Source organism: Mastigoproctus giganteus, chromosome 10 (genome assembly GCF_048544385.1).
Source record: "Mastigoproctus giganteus isolate SK-2022 chromosome 10, ASM4854438v1, whole genome shotgun sequence".
Classification (NCBI taxonomy): Eukaryota; Metazoa; Arthropoda; class Arachnida; order Uropygi; family Thelyphonidae; genus Mastigoproctus; species Mastigoproctus giganteus.
In genome coordinates this window covers 35971474-35984561 of record NC_143584.1, presented here as the reverse complement: position 1 = coordinate 35984561, position 13088 = coordinate 35971474, and the positions used below count along the sequence as shown (strand labels likewise).

General features: G+C 38.0%; 1 protein-coding gene across 2 annotated transcripts in view; it reads right to left on the bottom strand.

The window, feature by feature from the left end:
- LOC150078976 (uncharacterized) overlaps positions 1–12751 on the bottom strand; it is a 38837-nt gene extending 26086 nt beyond the window's left edge. For both annotated transcript variants that reach the window (XM_090384065.1, XM_090384066.1), the window contains exon 1: positions 12464–12751. In XM_090384065.1, coding sequence (XP_090240191.1) covers positions 12464–12536 — 73 coding nt within the window. In that variant the 5' untranslated portion in view covers positions 12537–12751. The remainder of the gene's footprint in view (positions 1–12463) is intronic.
- Between the last annotated feature and the right edge of the window lie 337 nt (positions 12752–13088).

Sequence of the window (13088 nt, the reverse complement as noted above, 5' to 3'; positions counted from 1 at the left end):
AAATCAAAGGAGCAGGATTCCGTAACGGACACTTTGAAATATATCGATGGGCATCCCTTTTCAGAACTAGTGGTCAAAATTTTGAGTAGAAAATTATACTTAATGTTGCTGAAAGAATTGCGCTAATACCATATTTAAGACAATCGTTGGGATAAAATTCGACGTGGACCTCGAAGTCTCTTATGGGTTCATACAGATAATTGAGTGTGTCAGTCTAGACTTATTTAAAGAGCTATTTCCCGTGACAAATGGTTGTGTCCACAAACAGGCTTGTCCACCCTTACCGCTGGAATGTTTCATGGTCATAAACTATCAGGACTCTCCTTGTTTCTAAGCATCCCCCGTCCTCTTCCCTACTGTCTGTAGAATGAAACCCTGTTTGGGGCTGACAGAAATTTCTCATAGAGTTCTGTTGGGTGTGGCTGGCATTGAGAATCGAGTCTTTGCCCTCCAGCATCTTCCAAAAAGTAGGGAGAGTCTTACTGCGATATCGTACGCAACAATGCAAGAGAATTTTCCCATCCCGCGTCTGACCACCCACGCAAGGAATGTTGACCGTGGTGGGATGGGCTCTGACGTGGCATCCTGAAGATAGGAGGCTAAATGAGGAGAGAGACATTGGAGAAGACGCTCAATAAAGAGGTTGAACTCGTTCACGTGAGAGAGAGCGAAAGCAGAATGTATCCGTCAGTATGTGCGTGTGTCAGAGAGGGAGACTTCGGCTTCTCTGACGCCAACCACCTGGGAACGTTGACTATCGGATGTTGTTGGTGGCTTCTTCAACCGTATACGTTTCTTAGAGGTTTCGTTCAGTTGTAGAAAGGCCTATCAAAAGCAACAGTCCCATTTTCTACTACTCGTATTTCAGTGATTTTGTTTTCATTTGTGATTTATATAAAGCCGAGAGCTTGGCAGTTATGTTTTGAATTTCTCTCCATCTATTTGTATCAGCAGATGCGTTGATTTAATCATTGCTGACTTTCTCAATTATTTTTTATATACTTTAGAAAACCCAGACGAATTTGACATTAACCCAGTCACGTTTACTGTAACTAAGGCCATGAGGCAGCAGCATGACTATTACTTTGGATAAGTAATCCAGGTTGGCAAAAGTTTTTGGACTGAGGATTTATTATAAAGCTTAATATAAAAGTGAAATCAAGAAATATAAAATAGTAAAATCTGTTATATAAACAGACATTTCGATTGACAGAGTAATAAAATGAAACTATGCAGAAATGATTCTTAAAAAAAGATGAACTTGATAAAAATTATTGCCTTTTTAACTATTTCTATCTGTGTTTCTAAGTGGAGGGGATTATATCCCTTGAGATAAGCCGATACCGATATGTTTAAAATGGTGGATTTCTCCACCCATTCCTTTCATTTGTTTAACTTCCTAGCGATGGAGAAATAGGAGACCACAGAAGCGAAGCGTATTCCAAGACAGGTAGAACCAAACTTAAGTAGTCTATAAAATAAGTGAACGAGTGGGGTTAGACAACTTGTCTTAAGAATCCTAACTTGATTGCAACGTTTTATTATAGAGTTAATGTGAGTTGTAAAAGAGCCATTAGAACAAAAATTGACCCCTAGAACGGAATCAATATAATAAGTGTATAACATCAGTCTGAGATGTGGATCATGGAAGGTCATTAAATTGAATTTAGAAATGTTAACTTGCAAATTGTGTACTTTAGACCATATGTAAAATCGGCTAATGGCGCGTTGTTAGGCCAAACAGTGAAACTTTTCCGTTAAAAAAAATTTAAAATTTCAGATTGTCGTCATATGCTGACACACTTTCTAGATAATAAAATAAATAAATGTATAAAGTGAAGAGCATGGGACCAAGGGACGATCCCTGGGGCCCACGTACTCTTAATTCAAAGGGGGTGGAACACTTCATTGGCGGAATTGGAGCATGAGTGTTTCAATTCCAACTGGAGTGTTCTGCTCCATTGGAAAATGGAGTGGAACACTAGAGTTACGACCTAAGGTAACTCTCTATTCATTTAATACTTGTGAGAGGCCAGTATAGATCACATCCATACAGGTACTGAAATCCAGAGCACGAGAAACTTCTTTTCCAGAACACAAATAGGTTTGTCGATGTAGAACCGGATGGTCTAAAACCATGTTATTCTTTATTTAAAAATAAATCGATAAAAGCTGTTAAGTGCGACACGATTGAATCAATGAGTTCATTGAATCAATGAATTCTACATTTGAGCTTTGTATCCCTTTTTTATGTATTGAGCATATAAAGCTTGTTTTGAAATTGTCTGGATACTCTCCCGATTTTATCAATAAATTAAAGAGGAAAACAAAATGTTCACGAAGATGTTGGTCCTTCTTCCATAGTATTGGAGGAATTTCATCTAGACTAGTAAAAAAGTATTTTTTTATATGAGAAAGAGCTTTCAATAGGTCTGTTGGTGAAATGGTTAGCAAATGATATCATATTCCTTCATATGCGATAAATCCGAATTTATTGAAGAGCACGGGACCATGGAGATTTCGTCTAAAGATTTAAAGTACCCTGCGAAAGTATTCGCTATATTAATACTGTTAACAAAATTCCATAATGGCTTGAAGTCATAATTTATTAGCTTTTGAATAAATTTAATATGACGTTAAATAGCTCTTTTATCATCTTTTTGGATTCCTTTTGCACTGCTTTGAATTTTTCATAAACTTCCACCGAATGGGTATTTAAGTACATAATCATTATTTAACCTCTTTTTTAATCTAAACTTTTCCTTTAGTGATTTTTTAAACCAAGGTGAGTATTTACTATTGGAAGAAACCTTAAGCGAATCTGATTTTACTAGTTGTTGGAATATTAAAAAGAAAAACTCATCAGATAATACGCATACTATTTTTAACTTCTGAATTCATTAAGTAGCGTAGATAATCATTGCTGAAAAAGGAATTCTTTAGCAATGATTTTTTAAAATGATATTTGGCCATGACATTGCCGAACTCTCTTATTTTATTCTGTTTTGATATATCATGGAAATGCTGTAAATTAAAATCACCTATCACAAAGACTTGTACTGACGGATTTAAGGACGACAAGAGGACCCCAATGCTATTTAGAATTTTACTGTTATGTCCATGGTTGCAGCAGGAGGGGAAATATGACCAATAACAGTGCTGATTCATGGTGGTGCTTATTAATGTGGAGGTAATACCGCTCTAAATTCTGCATTATACCTGATTTAAAAACTTTTAACGAATCGTGCCATAAAATGGTTATACCCTCACCGCGATTCTCTTCTCTTGATAGAAAGCCCTTTGGAAGAGATTACTGATGGAAATGCTCCAGTCAACCCGTACGTGTTCAGAAGGGACGCAAGTGAAGCAGCAAACTAAAACACTATAGGATATTTACACGACATTATAAGGAGTCTAATAAGACCTTCGTATTTGGAAGTTGTAAAGCAGAAATCGTAGAGTGCTGTCTCTCCAATAACTGGAAACATGCACTGTACAACTTCCATTTATCAAATCTGACAGAAAAATTTTACAAAATACGTGGACATGAAATGTATAAGGATAGAGAACATGAAGTTCAGCAGAACGTACAAGCGATCATTATCTATTGATTGTGGAGGTTGCTATATCCTGGTGGAAAGAAAGTTGTTCAGATGATGACGAAGAGTCAGATGAAATAAAGATGTCAATATCTTAAGGCTAAAGATGTCTTACAAGTATTCAAGATGTCGAAAAGGCAATTCTGGGAGAGGAACAGAATGGATAAGCTAATGAAGTTCAGGCTCTGATTAATAAAAACAGTGTGAATAATAATTTTACTTTAATTAGTAAAGGAGAACAGATGATAGAGATTTCAAAACGAGATGGGGGAAAAAAGCAAATTGATTTCTGTTTATCGAACCAGAACTAGAACATTTAAATTCGAATGAACAAAGCCCTGACTGTGGAGAGACCATTATTGCATTTATTTATAAGAAAAGCAGCTGAAGTGGTCAGAAGAGATTGTGATATGTATCATTAGTAGTATAGCAGAATACTGGAAAGAAAAGGCAGATATTTCCAAAAGTTTCCGACAAACAGAACAGTTTTGCTGAATAATATGGACAGATCTGAAAAAGATTTGGTTGGTATTTGTAGGCTTTTACTTTTGCCAATCTTAAAATGTTAGTAGAAATCTATGAATAGTTTTAAAGAGTCCAGAGGAACTAAGAACCACCGAGAGAATTCACAAAGATAAATCGACCCACAGATTGATTAATTAGCATTAATCAATCTTCCGATAAGATTTATTACTGTTAATTTATTCAGATAAGGATGCTGCTTTTCTCTAACCCTTTTTAAGTTATATACTCAATAGTAGAAATGTGGAACCGAAAAAGTTCAGATATAGGAATTCTTTTTTGGTGATAGAACTTTGTAATAATTTGTTTTTTGGATGATTTAAGTGGTGTTGTCAGAACATGGAGGGCGCCACATATCAGGCTTTTAAAACTTACAGAAAAATATAAGGGGTAGGGTGTTAAGCAGTTGAGAAAACTACCCTACCATCTGGTCTGCCACTGCACGGCTCAAGAAGTCAGGTACTGACGACTGTCAAAGAACCCTTTGAGCCAGTCAGAAATCTGTCAGGAGTTTAGAATTTATTTATAGTGGTTTAACCTTATATGAATGAGCAGGATCGTTTACACATTCTAGTGAGCTGGATAGAGTCCAGTACCAACAGTCTTAATTTACACACTGGAGTCAGTTAGTCAAGCGGAGTGGTAGTGAATAGCGTAAAAAAGAACCGAACTGACAGCCACTCAATGGAATTATATGTGAAAAAAATGTGCATAAAACCTTTAAATCGTAGGTTAGCGCATGGCATTTCACATACATTCTTAAACGAGTTCAGAAATGATACTATAGTGATATGATAGTAAAATTCCACAAGCCCAACGGATCCTGGTTTCATCTCCTGACTTAATCCAGTTTTGGTTCATCAGTGAGACTCTGCCATGCCCGATTCTACGACTAGTTAGATAACTACATATTTCTCCATGCTTCTTTAAGGCTTACTGCTGCCACCCCACTTTAAGCCAATGTTCAGCTGGCTTACTGTGGGATGGCAATAGTAAGTCTTAATGAACATGGAGAAATATGTAGTTATCCAATTCTGGAATTAAGACATTACCATTAAGGCTTTTACTCAAGATTTTTATCCTCAGTCCACACGTTTGAGTCGCTCCATAACCTGATCACTTTCTTTTATATTTTTAATAGTATAAATGTAGTGTTACTCGCTGTAATGATATGGATACAATCTTGTATACTATTACAATCAAATTGTGTAATAAACTGACAGAGAATTGGCGCATGATTATCCCATAGAATTCTTATCAAAACTAAAGAACTAAAATGGTCTTGGGCAGGACACATAGCTCGAAGACATGATGACAGATGGACTAAGAAAATAACAGAATGGTACCCAAGAGGAGCTAGAAGAAAACTTGGAAGACAAAGGCGGAGATGGATAGATGAAATTCATGAGTTTTTGAGTAGTAAATGGATGGCCAGTGCTCAAAACAGAAGGAACTGAAAAGTTGCTGGAGAGGCCTTCATCCTTCAGTGGATTGAAAATGGCTGATGATGATATCCCATAGAGTGTCACAACGAACTGACGTTTCAAGCTATGAAAGGTAATATCCCGTCTAATGTAAAATTGAAAATTATTGTCATTGGCTGTGGAGACTCGAGTCAGAGTTAGGCTTACATGTTCAAGTAGCTAAGTAACCATGTTTGCATTTTTGTGAAATGGTTTATGATGCTTTATATCCACTTATGAAAGCTATAAAGGCATGCAATTCGTGATGGTATGATATAGGGAGTGCGTGCGAGTGCATATGACACTTAGTGGAAAACGACTTATCCACTCGGTCTAATAGCTACCCGAACAACCACTTCTGGATCTACACAATTGCTTGACTGATCAGGTGTTTACACGTTCCAATAAGCCACTAGGCCGATTAACTCGGGCAAGCAACTAGTCAAGTATAATCTACCTTTAAACCAAGCATTTGAGTGTTGGAAAGAGGGACTCTTCTGCTCTGGTGCTTTCACTGTGAAAAATCTGAATGAATCGGTAATTGAGATAAGTAGAAAGGAACAAGGGTATTCTTTTAGTATGAGGTAAGGGGTAGAAATTTCTGCTACTCAATGACGTCACGTCATTGAGTACCGTGAGTGGGTTGAAGATTGAGAAGATGAAAGAAAATACTTGAATTTCAATACATTGTAATTTATAATTCCATAACTTGCTATAGAAGCAAAGGAGGGATATTTGACATATTTCTTATGACTTTTCTTTTATCTAATTCGTATAAAGGTTTATTACAAAAATAGTATCATTCTATATAATCCGAGTTGGATCTGATCCTGTTTATCTCAAATTATCGAGACTTGTTTTTAACAGAGATATAAAGCAAAGGCTTCGTCTCGTATTAATCGAGAGAATGCCTTTTGAAAAACGTGCAAACTGATTCTAATTTGAACTGTTCTATTTTAAAAGAAAGATTAATGTTGTATCAGTCCCCCCCCCCCCCCCTTACTAACTGGCAGTGATAGAAACTTATCACAACAGAAGTATAGACTTACGAGGTGATTCTCACTTTCCATATAATTTGCTGGTTTTTCAAATACGGGACAGATAACTATTTATTGCAAACACATAATTGAAATGGTTTCTATCAAGCTCAACCACTAACTTTAACAGTCTTACAGACCGGTAGTTAAAGATGCTTTTCAACTGCACTCTCTTCGTTTTCTAAAGTCTGAACTTTCAAAATAATCTAGTCTTCCAGACTCGATTAACTTTCGCGTGCGAAGCTGGAACACGCATGAAGCCTGGAGGCAGAGTTTTGTTGGAAAAGAGGATACCCAAGTCAAATATGGTCTCGCCTCAAGTTTTCTTTTGAAGGGTACAGAACTGAGGAGGAAAAGATGAAGTAGAGGTTTCAGTTATTACTTTTATACAGACCGTGAAAGTATTACAAGGATTTTTGAATTTAACCGTTGCACACACCTTATTTGCATAACAGCTGCTGCTTGAGGAAGGAAATTCTTGGAAACATCAAGCCTACAGATGACACTTCTCCAAACTTGTCATTGGGAAACTTGTAAAGGAACATTTTAAGGTACTATTTAAATTAGAGAGAATATAATACCACTGAGTAATATTATTATACTCTCTCGATGTTGTGAACTCGCTTGATGTTATCTGGCCATCTCGAAGTATAAACAAAAAATATATTATTTATTTATATCTCAGTTCTTACAGTTAATCCGGGATCGGACAAATAAACCAGTTCCGGGATACCTCAGGTTAAGTACTAATGGATAAACAGAGTTAACACGGCTACAATGAACCCCTTGTTAGATTTTGAATGGTTTGCTGAATTCGTTGTTAAGACAATTAGCTGTGTGATGAGTAGTTGGCCTCAGCTAACGAGCACGTCTTTAATTATGTAGAGAGCTCACTGCCAAATCCTTGGCAGAACACAGCAGGATAAATATATAATGTGTGGTATAAGTCAATGCATTCACTGTTGGTGCCCATAGAAAAACATTGAATGTGTAGACAGTGTACCGAGCTATGGACATTTCTTTGAAATGTTTTCTAGATGGAATTTAACCAATTAAAAAGAGGAACAGGGAGTATTTTTCCTTCGCTTATCAGGAGTTGGTCTTACGTTTGAGGACAGGTTGTAACCTGTCATAAGTGTTTGTAAAGCACCGCCCAAAAATTGCTGTCTCATAACTTTTGAGTGTAATGGGGCACGCTCAAGTGTGTGAGAAAGAGTCGGTTCAGCATTATGCAAAAGTGGGAAGGGGGTAGTCAGCACACAACCCTTCCTTAAACGGGCAGTAAAAGCGACGCAGTCCCATCTTGCAACAGACTTCATCGCTGTGAAGTTAGTACGAACTAATAAAGATCCAGACGTGAGTAGACCTAGCAATCGAGGGGGGAAATCTACTCCATCTTTCTTTCCAAACAATCTTTTCTCTACTGGAATTCCAAATAAGTACGTCGTCATCAGAACACACCAGTTGCCCCCGAGCGTTCACTTTAGCACCTCTAATATCAGGTTTCACTGGCACTTTGCTTCTCGAGGTAGGGTGTGTGGGGCTAGAAATGAAGGGCGGTCCCTCAAGAAATACCAGGTCTACACAGACGAATAAACTTAAATGAATGGCTTCGGTAGGGCTTTTCTGCTGACCGTGAACTGCTTGTCATCTTAGCAACACCACGCGGATCTCTTTCAGGTAGTTGGGTTCAAAGGTCAGGCGAACTAAAGGTACGGGGGTTGTTTCTGCGCGCTCTAAATGCCGACACCAGTTGCGGAATGTGCCACTGCCCACTCTTAGCTATTGTGTCTCGCTGCTCCATTGTAAACAGTGTGTCAACAGGGGGATGGTTTAGTACCGCAGGGGGGTGGAGAGCGAGAGAGAGAGATGAGCTACACTTTCACGGCTGCTTTAGTTCACAAGTGTGGTTGGAGCTGGACCGAAACTTGCGGTTGTCTCACAGAAAATTACCTGGCTGACATGTTTACGGCCTAAGTCCATAAAGGTGAACAGTCTCCGACTTGGATTCGATTTCAGACTAAATTTAGTTGGCGCCCTGTGGCTAAAACACTTCTACCTGTTGAGGGCGAGTTGTCTTTTCAAGCAGTTTTTGTCTCTTCTATCCCCCTACCCATCCTGTGACTTAATCCCAAAGTGGAGATTATAAAACGTAATGCTAGCGTATTCCTTAAACTTAGGATAATAGGCTTTTGTATAAAAACTGACCATCCATCCGTCATGTGCCATCTCCTAGGAGGTTGGCTCTCTGCCTCCACTCCTCTCTCAGTCAATCTTACAAGTAATTTGTACTTCAGGTCGGCCATTCCTCCACCTTTCCTATCCAATGTTTCCTGGGACTTATTAGCTGATTTTTTGTTGATTAGATGTCCCATATGCGTTATTTTTCTTCTCTTTAATGTGTTTAGCATTTACTATTCGCAGTACGTCTTTGTTCCTTAATTTTCTTTTCACCACTCTTCTAAGATGCTCACATTTCTACTCCATATAACAATACAGACCAACAAAGCATTTATTAATCCTAAGTTTGGCTTTTCTATCAAGGTTTCGGGATCAACAATTTTTTTCATGTTGACAAATGCATATTTCGATATAAGAATTCGAGGAATAATATAGTGAGAAAGTGGTAATACTGTCATTAATTGTAAATGTTACAACTTTTCACCGGTATCTGTTTTTAACAATTTTATCTTCATCGAATATTTCTAACCATTCCTGAATTTTTGTATTTCATTGTTAATTGCCGTTTCCAGCTTTGTGTTTTCTATCCTCAGCTTGAATTCATATTTCAGGTTCTGATTTGTATTATCTCAAATCTGTACTGGATTTAACAGATTTGGATGATGATATTTCAAAATATGAAAGTTTGGGAAAATCCTGCATAGTCCTTTAAAAATTGGAATAACATTTTCATAGGAAGAAACAAATGAACAGAATGAGTTGTAGATTTAATGTTTTTTCTTCAATTTTTAAAAACATTAATTGCATAATTGCAACTGGTGAGACTTGCCAATAATGTTTGAAGGTAGTTAACCCTAATCTTTAGATCCAAGTGAGTTCTAATAGAAGCCACAACCTTTCTTGTCATTCTCAATGGCAAGGTTGTTTAGCGACATAGTGGAAAAGAGCTAAATTTAAACAACTCCTCTAGAGGGAGTGCCATTGCCCCCATGACGTCTTTCCCAACTATAATACTGTAGTTGGAATTGAAGAGGAGAGGGGGGGCGAGCTATACTTGGAATAACAACTCCGTTTAAGGTGCAGTAACACCAGAAAAGTCGATGGTATCTTGCATGCATCCGATACGAATTGCATTCGTTGGAGAAAATAAACTCGATTCTAAGACAATACCATATTTTACAAATTACTTTTTATACAATTTGAATAAAACATAATTTAAAAGTAGACACTGTATTTTAATATTTTAATATTAACGGTACTTCGAATTATATGGATATCTGAATTAGTAATTCCACCCAGGGTATTCCCTCCCCCGTTTGGGTTTTCTTTTCAATCGCTTCTTTAAGATGTCGCTGCTGACACAAATCCTTATACGGTTAACGGACTGGGATTTATCAGGGGGTCGTTCTTAAAATCTCTCAAGGTTTCAAATTTCGCACTTCTTATCTGTGCAGCTTCAACCCATCAACACATCCGGATAATAATGTGTTCCTGGCAGTCCCTAGTAAATGACAGTGACCTTTGACCTCTATTCTGATCACACCCCATTTTGAGCGGTTGGCTTCAAGGCTTTCGTAAGAGGTGAAGTTGCTGTATCCCCGTACATTGTTGTCGGGATTGAATTGCAGGAGGAGGGGGGGATGAGGAGTGAAGTGAGTTCAGTATTTTGGTCATAGAATCTACAACTCGTCCTAAAAAGTTATTGAAATAGAAATCTTTTCTTGTGGGATTGCAATTCAAAGAACAGCTTGTATCTGTTTCAATCACTTGTCGATTTTTTCTCTTCTGGAGTTCAGAATCGATAAAAACAAAGGTGGTAGTCAGGTGTAGGAATTAAGGTGAAAAAACCACAAAAAAACGCATGCGTATTATTGTATAAACATTATTAGTAATAGAACGTTCAGTAGGAGGGAAAAAGTGGAGACAGAATTTGGGAAAGGCATAAATAAATTCGCTGTTAATGTGCAAATCTTTATAGCTCTTTCAGACCACATGACTGATTTTAAAGCCTGTTTACAACATTGCTTATTGCGAACTCTTTAACAAGACGCGCATTTACAATACAGGGAAGAAGATAATTTCTTGGTATTTGAGGTGTGGCTGGGGCCGCGTGACACATACCCTTGAGTACAGGTGACGTTAAATGGTTACACCATGAGGTCATAAAGACTTCGTCCGAAAAAATAAAAATGGATGTGTGGGAAAGTAATAGCGTATATCGTAGGTGACCTGAAGTTCTTTGTTCATTTGTTGCAATAATCATAGTCATCAGCGTGGTCAAACCATGAAACTACTTCGAACTGGCTGTGTACTGTGTGCACCCACAGGAATACAGTGGGTATCGATGAAGCACGTGGAACTCGTCCATATCCCCACGCTACACACACACACAACTCTCACTGGAGACATTAACCAGTCAACGTTCAGGGGCTATCGGCAAAAGCACCACTAAACATAGTCCTTGAGTGCCCGCCGTAGGGAAAAATATGTTTATGAGTCTTTCTGTACGCTAACACAAACGATATCTTTCACAAACACATCCTCGGGGGACTTCATAGAACCTACCTGGGTTTCTGAAAGACTACAGGCGATATTTCACATCTTTCCCTCTGTTTTTAGTGATGCATAAACCAAAGTGTTAAAGGCAATAATTGATAACAAAGTCAATGTGCACTGAATGAAAACACAGGGCTCGTAGCAGTTAAGAACATATTGCATACAGGAATATAGCAACTATTATAGTTGGATTATCATCTAAAATTTGCCAATTCGAAATTCATGCAACCCAAATTCTAAGAGTCAATTTTTCATTGACAACTTTATGAAATTTGGTTCTAAATACAACAGCAGAATTGGTCATCCCCGGATGTCCAACAGTCATTGCATTTCAATTTTAACCAATGGTGATTTGTGTCTTTCAGGCTACTTAAAATGAGTGGTACTGTACACTCTCACACCCTTCACATATTTGGAAGTATTTAAAAAAAATCAATGTTTCATCAAACATGATGAAAAAGAGTTACGCTTTGGGAAGGAGAACACTTTCAAGATTTATCAATCCATATTATAAGTACGTTTATAATAATAGAAGTAAAACTTTATTGTAACCTCTGTCATAATTATATTCATAATAATAATCGAAATAAAACTGAAAATATACTGTGTCTTTTGAAGCATACAGATAAAGTTGCATTATTGGAAAAAATTGAAAGCTATCATCCTCATCTTCGATGCACCAATGGATAAGGGGAGTAAACAAAAGTTAAGATTTTAACATCATCATCACTCAAAGGAGTGATCACTACTAAAGCAGGAAAACCTTTTGTAAAAGATCTTCCGATATATTTGTAAATACTCTCCTTGGACCATCTATAATTTTAAAAACCATTAGCGATTTCACAACTTTGTTCTATACATTCCAAATATTTCTTTTTGATATTTGAGCAGAAATATTTGGAGTGTATAGGGACATCATGGCCATAATTTCATCATGCATGGCATTGTTTATTGCCTCGTTCCAGAAATTATTTGAAGAAAAATACCAAGGAGGAGTTATAACTTCGATGCCATTATATTAAATAATTGTTAACGAAAGTGGCCCACACAACCGAGTTCAGATTCCACAGAACAAGTCCGAACATAAAACAAAACAAGCACTCACCTCTTTCGAAACACAGCACAGTTGTGATCCACCTGGTGATGCTGATGGTGTTACGAAGAAAGTCAGCTGCCATTGTAAACTAACACTAAGCTAGGAACAGTTTAAAATTGCTGGGGTGGTCAGTATAAAGTGCAGATTATCGCGAGACCATCAGTACTCTGTTGCCGTTATGAAAACAAACAAGCCACCATACTTCTACAGCGAACATTCTACTGAACACATACCCGGTGTGTCCCAGCGAACACGTTGTAAGGCAGGGGTGTCGAGACCGCGTGCTCTTCAATGAATGGCCTTAAAGGAACGCAGCTAGGCTAGTGACTGTCACCGTTCGGTCGGCAAGCAGACGACTGAGAGCCAGCCCCCGACCTGTGGCTCGCTGGGAAAAATTTGTGTTCAGTGAGCCACTCTTCCGGTGTTCAATTTCCGGTCTCCCACCCCCCATCGCCAATGTAGTAACTGGAGGCGTGTCAGAGGCCTGCCCCCTCTACGGGTAGGTAAGAAGCAGCATCAAGTGATGTGTGAGTGCGCGCGCTTGCACACACACACACACATACAGACTCTATATAAGAATTCGGATCGGAATATTTGTGTGTGGACACCTGGTCGACAAAGATGAGAATATAGC